This window comes from Trachurus trachurus (genome assembly GCF_905171665.1).
Source record: "Trachurus trachurus genome assembly, chromosome: 12".
NCBI classification, from domain to species: Eukaryota; Metazoa; Chordata; class Actinopteri; order Carangiformes; family Carangidae; genus Trachurus; species Trachurus trachurus.
In genome coordinates, this window is record NC_139908.1 from 25890320 (window position 1) to 25904397 (window position 14078).

The 14078-nt window shown below is 44.3% G+C and overlaps 1 protein-coding gene across 1 annotated transcript in view; it reads right to left on the reverse strand.

The window, feature by feature from the left end:
- slc12a2 (solute carrier family 12 member 2) overlaps positions 1–12631 on the reverse strand; it is a 103062-nt gene extending 90431 nt beyond the window's left edge. Inside the window, exon 1 of the mRNA XM_083983818.1 lies at positions 11624–12631. Within this exon, the coding sequence (XP_083839944.1) occupies positions 11624–12205 (582 nt within the window). The 5' untranslated portion in view covers positions 12206–12631. The remainder of the gene's footprint in view (positions 1–11623) is intronic.
- Positions 12632–14078: the final 1447 nt, after the last annotated feature.

The following is a 14078-nucleotide window of genomic DNA, read 5'->3' on the forward strand; positions in this document are numbered from 1 at the left end:
TGACCTTCAAAGCACCGCAAACCCCCTGGATTTCAAAGCTACTTCCCTGATACCGAGCCAAACAGTGCAGCCTCTATGAATGCCAGCCGGCTAATTAAATCCTGTTGTCACTCAGCTGATAAATATCTGCGAGCTGCAGAAATTTGGTGGTTATGAAACCAAGACGGCTGCCGTCGAGAGCCGGCGTCTTATTCTGAGCGACGGTGGAGAGCTCTGTCGAGTATACGCAACCTTGAAAACATGAGACGTGCTTTTCATCGCCTGCTACTCCACTCCACGGCTGGATACGGAGCAGTTCATCATCTGCTGCAGAGATTAAGGAACACTGGGGGGGAGAGATTGGTTTTCACCGTTTTTCATTTACATTAAAACTGTAGTGCGGGCCGTGATCCTGGACAAAGGCATCCTGATAGCGTTGAGGGACGAACCAGACAGAATCTGGATTAGGGATGAGTACTGGATTCGGTGCTTTTATTGGTATCGACCAAATTCCCACAGTATTCCGCAGAATTAATCCGCTTAAAAATTGTTACGGTACCACATTTTGGTACCTGAATGCACCTTTGTATCTGTGCCATGGATTGCCATAATCCCTATAGTCATAGCAGTAGGTTTGTTACCTTTAATTGTCGATGCAAGCTGTTTTTAAGAACGGCAGAGCAGAGCCGCGAGCTGCTCAGAGCTACGCTACGGAGGCTAATGGGATTTCTTGGTTTTCCCTCACCAAACTCATCAAATACACAATCCTAGAGTAGTTTAGGAATCAAAACTTCTGAATCGATTCCATCCGATTCTCGGGACCCAACCCTATCTAGGTCCCTGCACCGTACTGCTCTTCATGACTGACTTCACCTGCTGCTGAGAACAGGTTTAGACAGAACAGGTTCAGACGGAAACAACTCACCCCACTTCTTATGGCTGTGTTTTACAGCAACATGCATAATACATTGAATGCTGCATCACATCCTGTGTGCTGATGCATTAATCTGTCATAGCACTTCCAGTAATGACAGGAGGCTCAGGGTAGTAAATGTCCTCCTAAATTATCAAGCATGTGAGTCAGCATGTATGGTACCACCAGGTTCTTGGTCTCTTCTCTCCCCCCTGATGTCTCAGCTAGTCTGGGTCCAGCTCTGGTTCTGGTTCTGGATCTGGGAACCTTCGGTGCAGCAGGAATGTCTGTGAACCTCGACACACTCTTCACACTCCTCCTACAGACAGATGTGTGTCTGTCCACATCAAGTGCAGTCAGCTGAGTTCACCACAGCTGGATCCAGTCAAGGTGGAGAAACATCTCAGAGACGATCCAGAGAGACGGAGGAAACCTGAACTTCAAGTGTCATACTTAAATCAGTGTCATATTTCAGCTTTTACTTCAAATCATTGGCAAAAAATGCTACCATCTTGGAGTTGTTGGATTGTGTATTTGATGAGTTTGATGAAGGAAACCAAGAAATCCCATGAGCCTCCGTAGCATAGCTCTGAGCAGCCTGCGGCTCTGCTCCGCCGTTCTAGAAACAGCTTGCACCGACAATTAAAGGTAACAAACCTACTGCTATGACTATAGGGATTATGGCAATGGGCCAATTTGCCAAAATGTTGAACTATGCCTTTAATGCAGTATTGAGTTAGATTGAAGGAAATAAGGATTCAAAGGATTTTTGAGACGGCACTATAACAAAATCTCAATCTCATTATTGGTAGAAAGATATTCTATTGTGTCTTTGACCGTCATTTCCATATGAGTTATTACGGTACATCAATAGAGAGACTGCTGCATATCCATTTAAATGTAAAGGATGTGGTTTTGCTGATGGCTTTGGGCAAGACATAATTCAAGTCAGGAGATAATCACAGGCGCATCAGTGTCTGCTGCCGGTTCCATCGCAGCTATTTCATTCACAAAGTCATATCTCACTCAGGAATGTTAACATGGCATTCCACCTGATGGCCTTCTCTTGAACAGCCTGTTATTTCAGCTCACTAATTCGATAAACTGGAAACAAGGTCAGTGGGATCAGTGCTACCAGCTCAACTACTACACACACACACACACACACAGCTTCTGATTTATTAATAATACTCTGAACTCCAGACAGGAGGTTTCTAGGACTTTCACAAAATCTCCTCAACATCCTGACAACAAACACTGATGTCTGGATAGAAAGTAGCAGCATGTTGATACAAAGCAACCATCTTGGACCTTTTATCGCTTCCTTTGTTATGTTTAACCACATTTCTTTGGTTGTCTCTGTGCAGTTTTTTTCTGTAGGTAGACTAAATACTTGAAGCCCTTAATGGATAAACACTGAAGTCACTTCGGTCCACAAACTGGAACAAAGACGAGTCAAGTACCGCTTTAACGACCGACCAGACACCTTTACAAGACGCAATTAGTACGAAAAGACATTTTTATGACTATTTAAGGAACTTTCTCGTTCATTCTCTCACTCCTGATCTACTGACAAACTCAAGTTTAAATATTTACAATTCATCACAGACTCCATCTGCAGCTGGAGATCACATGAGGTTAAAGGATAATTTCCGTTTTTTACAACCTGGACCTTATTTCTAGCATAAAATAAGATCATTTTACTCACCCAGAAACTTTGGTGTCATTTGGAGTTGTTTTGACGAAATTAGCCCCAGTGGAGCGGCGCGTATATCCGTATAATGCGAGAACACGGGGCACGCAATGCAGCCTCTAAATAACACATTATCCGCTGCAAAACTCGTTCATTTCGCCAATATTTTGTTATGATACACTAGTGATATTCCCCTCCGAGCCCGTGGTGGCATGTTATCAACATGCTGCGCCTGTAGTAGTGCTGCACGATTAATCTAATCGCAATCGCAATCGCGATGTCACGCCGTGCGATTACGTAATCGCACGAAAGAGTGCGATTGGCGATTTAAAGTACATAAATGTGCGACCGCGTGAGCCTGTAAACGGGACTTTAACTCCTGTAGTGTGTGGAGCAGAGCCGCTAATGTGTGCAGCATAGCAGACTCCGTCAGTAGTCATGTGACCAGCAGGTCTGATCACGTGACTACCCAGCTGGCAGACAGCGCTCCGTGTGCTGCAGGACCGTCACCGTGATTACAGCAGGTGTGGAGCTTTAGCGTCACGGAGCGAACTGTGTTTTCCTCCGCAACATGTGCAGTGCGTTTTGTGTGTGTGCGCGTGCGTGTGTGTGTGTCTGTCTGTCTCTGTGTTACCTGTGTACCTGTGTGCTGTGAGAGGAGGGAGGGGGGAGAAAGGCATTGTAATAAATGATGGCATCGCAGTAGACTATGAAACTGCACAAAAAGTTACCTATTTTTATTTAATACAAAGATACTGTAAGGAAACACTTATTATTTGAGAAATACACTCCTAAAATATGGTTATTTCCTGTGCTGTGCTTGATAATCAAGCAAATAGACTCCTTACAGCATTAATTTACAATATCGTAATCGCAATCGCAAATCGCAATATTTTCCACCATAATCGCAATCGCACATTTTTATCAAATCGTGCAGCACTAGCCTGTAGGTTGACTACTAACCTCCGACCTGGATGATGTCATCTCCGACCGCTGCCCGGCGCGGCTAACTTGCTACGGCTAATGCTACGGTTCGTTTCTGCGTGTTTCTGACTTGTCAGAACAAAATGAGCAGCTGGATGAAGTTCAGCTTCCACAGGCTTCCTCTCCTCAACCTGGACTCACTAAAGCTCCGGCTAGTTGAGCTAAAAATGGACCCGAATGCCGAAGCAGAATGATTATTATCAGAATGAGCCGGGCACCGGTCGGAGATGACATCATCCAGATCAGAGGTTAGTAGGTCAATCTACAGGCGCAGCATGTTGATAACATGCCACCACGGGCTCGGAGGGGAATATCACTAGTGTATCATAACAAAATATTGGCGAAATGAACGAGTTTTGCAGCGGATAATGTGTTATTTAGAGGCTGCATTGGGTGCCCCGTGTTCTCGCATTATACGGATATACGCGCCGCTCCACTGGGGCTAATTTCGTCAAAACAACTCCAAATGACACCAAAGTTTCTGGGTGAGTAAAATGATTGTATTTTATGCTAGAAATAAGGTCCAGGTTGTAAAAAACGGAAATTATCCTTTAACTAAGGCCAATAAACGGACCTAGAGAGAAACGTCTCAACCAGGAATAAACTGTGTCACGACTCCATTACACTAGGGAGGAGCAGAACATGTATTATTGTATTTACACAACCTCTACCAGCTGTATTTGTACACACCTGTGCGCTCCATGTACCATAAAGCCATCCTCTTTGTCTGAAGCTCTGGTGTGCCGCCACCACCACTTTTAGCACTGGAATGTTTTCCATGTGGACCCCACCATCATGTGACCACTACAGCAGGAGGGTGGTCTTTAACACAGCACCCGATGGACCACACTACCACATTTAAACAGGTTTATGCCTATATGAATTTATGAATGAATTTATATTTATTTACGTGTCGTGCACCAATTAAGGCGCCCAGCCTATAAGGTCTTACAAGACACATTATCATCATATTTAGACACCAAACTAAATCATCAGAGCACAGACAAAACCAAACAAAAACAGAAACCACATGGAATTCACATAAATAATTCACCTCTTCTTTTTGACCAGGCACTTTTTATGAAAGTAGCTATAGTGAAGACTTCTTTTCTGAAGAACCATTCCAACTTTACCTCATCATCAACCCAAAACAACTCCGGTTTCACATTTTGCATTTTCTGAAACAAAAACTGCCTGGCTTCGTCATATAACGGACAATGAAACACAAAATGCAGTTCATCCTCAATTACATTTAGATTACATAATGTGCATAGTCTTTCATCCTCAGGTACTGAGTTAAACCTACCAACTTCTACTGCCAGAGGGAGAATCCCAGCCCTCAACTGGGCACATAAAGATCTCTTGGATCTATCCAATGGCAAAGTCACAGTCACATCTAGCTTCTATTTATTCTTCATGATCTGATTTTCCATGGTAAATTCACTTCACTTTTACAACCACCAGTTTGTCTTAAGATGAGACAGCCTTGGTGAAAAGGCAATCACTACGACTATGAAACTTTACCAGTTTGTTATGAACATTAAAACTAAGAAAAAAGGGATTGCAAGTTTTCTGATTTTATGTTTATATATGCAAATGAGGCACCAACTCATTAAATATGTGCTATTTGCATATATCGCCAAGAACAGAATCAGCAACATAGGATGAAAGCTTGGTTTCATTTTGTTGATACATTCCACAAGAAACCTTTTACTGAAGGAATGGTGGCTGTGTCCTGTTATCAGCCCATACATCAGGAAATACAAATAAAATGTACTTTAAACCCAGCTATGAATAATATATCAACAAACATGATTGTCAAAAGGAGCAGGATATAGATAGGAAGAAATGTGGAAAGTTTCCTGAGTGAAGGTACTAGGGAAATGGGTATTTCATATATTGGTTTGTAAAAAAAAACTTTTTTTTTTTTTTTAGAAAACAGCCTGAAAGTTCTGTATTGTGAAATTCCAAACATTTTTATTTGAAACTGCTATTTACAAACACAACACCTAATCAAACCATTAGTAGCCTAATAGACACATATATAGTGTGCATAAAGTACTAACTTTTGGCAAATTTATGAGGAATTTACGGACGTAATCAGGCAAAATTAAGTAACTTAAGTTAACTAATTGTGTGTTATTGCCACTAGTTAGAAAGAAAACATGTTCAGGAAGCAAAATATCACAAAATCGACCAAAAAAATAAAGGGATAATGTCATTTTCAAGGGCGCTGTCTCGCCTTAAACACATTTTCCCTTTCCTTTCAACCAGTGGCTGGTAGCTGTGTTATTACTAGCACCAGAGGGTGGTGTTTGCCAAACCGCCATGACAGATAGATGTTAGTGCATAAAAAAAGAGAGTAACATGCAGTACATAACACTCCTACAGCCATCAAAACATTCTGTGTGGAGCATCATAAATCTGCAGTAACCATGCATGTGTTTGGACGTGTTCAGAATTGTTATCACTATCATTAATGGCCTGATTGAGATCAGCACACATACTTCTTTTCATTGTATTACTCACTGAAGTGATAAACAAGCTCCTTCAGCAGCTGATATGTTGCTATATGGGTAAAACACAAATCACTGCACACTCTCCAGTTTTGCTGCAGAGGCACATCCCAAAGATCCATGAGTGTGTGTGGTTTATGGTGAAGTTTATCATACACAGTTTTTCATAGGCTTTTTATATCTAACTAAATTTCAATGTGTGTTGTTGCTCATTCAAACAAGAACTGCATAACTAAAGCTAAAGATACCATACAAAATGCTATTCTTTGAATAAAAGCTTTAAAGGGATAGTTCAACATTTCTGCAAATGGGCCCATTGCCATAATCCCTATAGTTTTAGGAGTAGGTTTGTTACCTTTAATTGTCGGTGCAAGCTATTTTTAGAACGGCGGAGCAGAGCCGCGAGCTGCTCAGAGCTACGCTACGGAGGCTGATGGGATTTCTTGGTTTCCATCATCAAACTAACGCAACGTTACAAGACAGAGTTGTGGCAAATGCAGAGGCCGCATAACGTTCCGTTATTATTTCATAGCGTGGTGAATGTGCAGGTCACAACTTGTCCACCAGAGCGTTTTGGAGTTATTGGATTGTGTGTTTGATGAGGGAAACCAAGAAATTCCTTTAGCCTCCATAGTGTAGCTCTGAGCAGCTCGCGGCTCTGCTCCGCCGTTCTAAAAGCACCTTGCACCGACAATTGCACCAAAAATTTAAATGTTGAACAGCCCCTTTAAGATCATCTGTCCACTCACACATTAGGACGCATGTAGAAGCACCACTCACTCCACAACATCAGGGCTTTACACTGTTAACGCATGCAATCAGTGCAGAGAGGCAGTTCTTCTCTAATGGACTGGAAACGTCAATTCCAGCACAGGACTCCTGCTATAAACTTCACAGACACCCACTAAACCACTCAACATGCTCAGAGGCCGGAAGCAGGAAGGACGAGAATTAAAACTCTGTTGTTATGAAGGAGCGTCATATTGGAGGAAATACGCCCCTTATCGGTGTTGATGCTGATCAGATAAAAGGGTTTTAATCAGCCTCATCTTCAGTACAGAGACAGATCACTAACCAACATGTGAAATACACATTTCAGCTACAATCTTTCTCATTCACAAAGGAATCACAGGGGTTTGTTCGGTTATTATCATGTTATACAATGCTAATGCTAGAGCCAATACTAAATCCACTAAATACAACCAGATGTGTCCATGCACGGTTTACATGGTTCTTGGAAATTTGATATGCGGAAAATAGTTCTTTTTGTACATTAAAAATTCTGATGTGAATTTTTTTTTTTTTTAACTCATTGAGTGCCGCGCTCCTTTCCAAAGTTTTAGTCAAGTGTACCGGCAATTTAGACCATTTTTGACTTTTTATGTAGAGCCACAGTGTATTCTATATTATTGCCACCAACACATACTGTGGCTCAATTGAAAGGTTTACCTTAATGCTTCAAGTGGCCACAAACCGTTTGTTTCTACGTGCCTCCGTTCCTGAGAAAAGTCAAGCTAAACATGGCTGGGTTTCACCAAAATCCCTCCTTTTTTTCTAGAAAAGGAGATAGAGCGTCTTTTATGAAAGGTGCGCTGTTTGTGTCTGTCGCTCTTCTCACACTCGCATTTCTGGATCAAAGGGCTCGTATAAGATAAATATATACAACAATGGTTGTTCTATTCACAAAACCACCATCGGGGGCGGGGGGGGCGCCACTAAACAACAATAACACAGACGCACCGTGCCGTGTCACAGCTTCTCACCGCGGAACGTGAGGGTCTGTCGGCCACCGCGGCTCGGGAAGACCGGTCCCGCCGGTGGTCGCGGTCCTTCTGTGGTACGGGTCGGTGATGCCGGTCTGCTTTGGCCCAGAGACCATCAGATTTTACCGCGGGAGGACTTTGGGGAGGACACGGTGTTGCTCCAGCTAAAGACCGGGCGGACTGTCGGCTGAGAGCTTCCTGTTTCTGCTCCGAGCAGCTCGAGCAGCTGGAGCAGCAGCGCGGGTGAGAGCAGAGCAGCTGCTGCATCTGCATGCAGAACTCGTTTGCAGAAGCCGAGTTATGATTAAAAACTTCCAGATCATGAGCTGTCATGTGACTTTGATCGTCATCTATTTCAGTTCTCCTCGTTGTAGAGTCCCCAAATTTACATATAATGTGTATTAAAGTGTCTATTTTCATAATTTAAAAAAAAAGCAAAAAACGTAAAATTACGTTGTTGGCACTCAACGCATGGGAACGAAAAACGAGAAATTACATGGTTGGCACTCAATGAGTTAAACAACTGCACTACATCATGAATCTGTCCAGTGACTTCACTTCACAGTTTTTGATTCTCTGTGTTCCAGACACTTTAAAAAGAGTTCAAGTTTTAAAAGGTGCCTGTGATGGATCTGGGCTAGCTGTGCTAAGCTACGCAAAAACCATCTTGAGGCTCCCTGTGTACTGAACACAAACAACACTGATAGCAACAACTTCTCATCTTAATCCCAGTATGAAAGGAGCTGAACTGTTTTGCAAACTGTAACTAAGAATGCTATTAAATCCAGGTTCCATTAATAAACCTGACATGAACTCATATGAGAAAATTTTATCAGGTTTCTCCATTACCAACATCAAGATCTGTAAAATGTCCTCTTTAACTCTTTAACAACCAAGTTTAATGGAGACATATCAGCTGATTCATTGTAATCTGATTTATTTTAGCTCCTAAATATCATTACAGTTGCATCAATGCTTGTGGAAGCCAAGTTGCCTCTAATTTAGACAAAGCACTTGGGGATATGAAGTTAAAAAAGGAGGCCACAGATTACATTCTGCATTTCATGAATGTCTTCTATTCATAGTCTGAATGTTTACAGTATGAGCAGTAGAATAGCTGGGCTCTGATGCATTAGTCAGACTTCTGCTGCCAAAAGTCACTTACTTTGAAGTTTATCAAAATCTAACCTTGACAATTAAAAAAAAAAAGGCAGCTCAGGGTCAGATAACCACGCCACGGTTCGCTGCGCTCCGCCACACACGACTCCTTAAAATCCCACAGATCAGAGCGCTTGGCGGCGAAAAATCATCTTTCCGGGAACGGTGGCGAGTCACATGATGTCCCTCCGTTCGCTGAAAACAACATCCAAGGAGCAGAAACTAATCAGTCAGGTCGGCTGGTGCCGGGTTCGCCTGGAGGGAACACTTGCATGATGGGACATGATTGAAGCACAAATTGATAGGAGTTTTTAACACTTGTAGTGCGACTATGAAGTGATCTCTAGACTTTGCCTGGAGGAGCCGTGTGTGTGAACATAAATGTCAGAATGGCTCAGATCAGACGTTAAAACAAATTTCATATCCGCGAATGAGCAGGGTGGTGGTGGTGTTTCTGTCCTGTCTGCTGCTGCACACCGTACGCATGCGCCCTCTCTCACTTTCTCTCACCTTAACCACACACACACAGTTCATTCTGGTCGGCCAGAGCATATGACAGTTGTGTGTACGTATGTGAAAGGGAAACTCCAGGGCCGGTTCATATGAGAAAACCACTTGAGTTAAAGGAAAGTTGTGGGAAAAAAAAAAAAAAACTCAAAAATTCCCATTTCACTTTTTCAATGTAAGACGACTCTTAAAGGGATAGTTCAACATTTTGGCCAATTCGCCTCTTGCCACAATCCCTATAGTCATAGCAGTAGGTTAAGTACCTTTAATTATCAGTGCATGTTGTTTTGAGATCAGCGGGGCAGAGACGTGAGCTGCTCAGTAAACACAATGGAGGTGAATGGTACAGGTCCCCTGTCCCTCATCAAACTCATCAAATACACAATCCAACAACTCCAAAACGCCCCTGTGGAGAAGTTGTGACCTGCACATTCACCACGCTATGATCATGTATTATTATGTAACATTACGACACATTAAACAAATACTCTGAACTACTTTCTTGAGTAAACGGGAGTAGCTGCACTAAACATGTGTCTGGAATCTATAGTTCCGGCTATGTATTTGCCGCGAAAACAACTCAGCCCCGTAATGTTACATGCATTATTTCATAGCGTGGTGAATGGGCAGATCACAACTTGTCCATGAGAGCGTTTTGGAGTTGTTGGATTGTGTATTTGATGAGATTTAAGGGACAGGGGACCTGTACCATTCACCTCCATTGTGTTCACCGAGTCTCTCCTCCACAGATCTCAAAGCAACATGCACCGATAATTAAAGGTAATGAACCTACTGCTATGACTATAGAGATTATGGCAATAGGTGAATTTTCCAAAAAAAAGTTGAACTATCCCTTTAAGTAGCAAATTACACCATATGACCAACGGTGCATGGATATCCAGGCTTATACACTTCAGGTCAGGCGTCACAAGTGGACACTGGGTGCTGCCATGTACAATGTTCTTCAGTGTTTGTGTCAGCAGTTGGTGTTTGCCCCTTTCCTGTGTCAACGCAACAAAGCACGGCAACACAAAGCCAGCTCCACAAAGAACAGGTCTGGCCTGTACAGACCCTATAGGTGGTGACCTCCACCCTGCCCCACACTTGTGAGATGAACCCGAGCCTCATCGCCCAGCAGCATCAGTGGCCGGATCTCACTCGCATGGCTGTGGCGGCTTGTGGAGCAGTCCAGTTATTCTTCAATTTAAAAAAGAAAAGAAAAGAAAAAAAGTACAGGCTGCTGCTACTACTGCTGCTGCTGAGCGCCTCCAACTGTCACATATGTTAAAGCATCCTTATATGAATGCATCTGGCCATATGCTATATATAAAGCTGAGTGGAGAAAAAAATGATCTGATTATTCTGACAGACAAATGCGATTTTCAATGAGTCATGAGTTTCAGTGACAAAAATAAAAACGCTGATGTGATTTTTGCTGCGGTCTCTGTATCAAACAAGTCTGTTCTCTTCAGTCTGGGGACCACATAGGTACTGCAGAGTGTCTCTGTAGCACCGGCTCTATGTTTTATTTATGATATGTATGGTGCAACACTTTCTACCTTCATCAAAAAAAAAACTGAAACTCCAGTGACTTGGATATTGCACAATTTCGATTAGATCTCAATTAAAAGCTTTGACTCAATGATGACTGTACAAAATAATGAGGGTTGATTACACGTGTGGAAAACATCTGGAAGAGCATGCAGTTCTCCCTGCCTGCACGCGATACAACGGCCAGCAGTAGTAACAAAAAAAATAGCTCATTGCCAGTGACCAGAGAAGCAGATGACCAGTAACAACTGTACAAACATCAGCTAGTGGACACCTGTAACAAAGCTCAAGATCTTTTCAACCGAGAATCAGCCTCCTGTCAGCTACAGCCACAGACCCGGACCCGGTCTCTGGACTGAAGTGTGTTCATACTGGGACTCACTGTGACCTAGAAGGAGCGTTTCACTGAGAAGCAGCGAGGAGATCTGACACATGGCCTGGGATGTATGTAAGGATGATGGGAGGCTTTAGAGCTGGTGTATATGGTGGTGATACTGTATGAGCGGTGATCGCACCCTCAGCTGCCACTCTCTCTCTGTCAGCGCGTGCGGAGGCTTACCTTGTCCAGCTCGTCGTGCAGCTCCGACAGGGTGGGTCTGATGAGTTTCTCCCCCAGCGGTGCAGCCGTCTGCCGGTAGAAATCGATGTTGGGCACGGCGTCGATGGTGTTGTGACCAAAAGTCCTCAGGTAGTAGGTGTTGGTGTGGGTGTCGTAGTGATAGTGATGCTGGCCGCCGGTGGACGAGTGCAGGCTCGTCTCGCTCATCACCGTGTCCCCGTTCTGCAGCCCCTCCGCCGGCGCCGCCTCCGGAGAGGCCGCGCTGCTGCCGGCTCCGCTCGGGTCCGCGAAGTTCACCACCCGAAACCGGCCTTTGGCTTCCTCTCCGCCGGCCCCCGGATCTGCACCCGGACACTCCTCCTGAGGCGCCTTTTCTCCGGATGGGACCGAGGAGGAGGCGTCGGAGTTCGGGGACTTGTCCTCGGCGGCGCCCGCTGCCTCCGCCACCAGGTCCACCTGGAAGCGGCTCTGGCTGGGCGTCGGACCGGCCGGCCGCTGCCCCGCGTCGGGGGCGAGGAGATCATTTTCTGTCGCAGTGTTCTCTGACGGGGCGGAAGAAGGCGCGGAGGATGGCGCAGACATGGCACAAGAAAAAAAACACCAATGAACAGCGATAACCGTGCGGGAAAAGCCCCAAGTTGTGACTCGGCGGACTAACTAATTGTGTAACGGCGGGAGACGCCCAGTGGAAAACGCACAATAATTGGTTTTTCCTGCACGCCGCGGGACCGACACGCTGCTGCTGCTCCTCCCGGTCAGAAACGGCGCAGAGCAGATGGTTCGCAGAGCGGCGGTAGTGAACGATAGATAGCTCGTTAGCTAACTCGGAACATGAGGCTACAGGCTGGAAACTTTCAGCCACTCTCCTCCGCCTTTTTCTCCTCTTCCTCTGAGGCAGTGTTACTAAAAAAGTCCCAGTTACTATCCCTCGCTCGGAGCCCACTGGACTCAATCCCCGTCCAGCTCTCGTCTTACAGTTCGGAGAAGGATGCTGTTGTCGACCTTGCCGCAGCTCCTCCTAGACTCCCAGAGCTTCCCTCGCTGGTATTATACACACTGCAGTCGGCATCACTGAAGGGTGGGCTCCCGCTGCGAGGGACCTCGCGAGATGTCATCGAATCGCGTCTGGAGGATGGAAATGTCGCGAGAAGACATCACAATATTCAAACAAGAGGCGTTACCAATGTAGGACGTCTCTCTGGCGTTACGTCGTCAGGGCAGGCTCCCGGGGGAGGAAGAGAGGGGGGGCGAGGAGGGGAGCGAGTGAAACTGCACCAACAGAGACCGATACACAATATCTTTGTGTAGCTACTGCCGCGTGTGCGTGTGTGTGTAGGAGTATTGTAACCAAGGTGCTCCAAGCCTAACACGCCTCTGTAGTAGCCTATATTATCCACCTTAACTTTCCCACACCTCAAAACCAGAATGTGATTTACTCACCACACCTGTGCAGTAGAGCCAGACCCTCAGCACATATGTTCACCTCTTTCAGGTCACAGTTGGACATATGTCTGCGGTGCACATGTGCTCACACAGCTGTCTGAGCAGGCCAACCTCTGGAAAAATGTTTGAGGCAGCTGTTATTTTATAATGTAACATGGTGTAGCCTAGTGCTTTACAATGAGATAGCTCTAGTATAAAAAAATAAAAAATCAACTTGTGAACTCAGGAAGAGATAGGACCACATGACCAACAAGAGTTTGGACTTTAATTGTCAGTGTCTGAGTAAAAAGTCAGAGTTCTGAGGAAAATAGCCTACTTTATTTCCATGTGTGTCCTTGTCCCTGTTGTGTAAACTGAGCTGTTACTGTAACAGCTTATGAATTATATAGGCTAGACAAGTTATACCACAGTTCCCACCCATTGGTGCAGGCTCACTATTTAGTAAGGTCAAGTCAGTGCTTACTACACATTAATCTTACTGACCAGTTATAACCAAAATGAGCCTAATTGTAAATTGTAAAACAGACATCGCATTATCAAGTTATTATAAGGCTATTTCTACCAGTTATAATAGTAGCTCTTTAAATAATAAATGGTGATGTAGGCTATTTTACACTTTTCTATAACGTTGGCAGTTGGTGGCAAATGTCTGTAACTGATAGATAAACAAATGACATGAAGGTGATGCATTGACCATCTGGTAGCAACACTGCCAAGTCAATCTGCTCATTTGATATGATAATGGGATTTCCCATTATTGATCCATCAATTGAAACTCATTAACCATTAAGATGTTGATGGTCAATTCTTAGTAACTTAACAAGCATGTGATGGAGCAGCAGATGCAGAGGCGGAATGGAGGAATGGAGGAAACAAAGACAGATCAGTAGCTAACTGATGAGAAGGGAGGAGAACATCAGTCCACCGGCAAGAACTTCAATTACCCATAGCTGTATTCTTTCAGAAGATTTAGTGCAAATTGTTTCAGTAGTGAATATACGTATTTGATTAC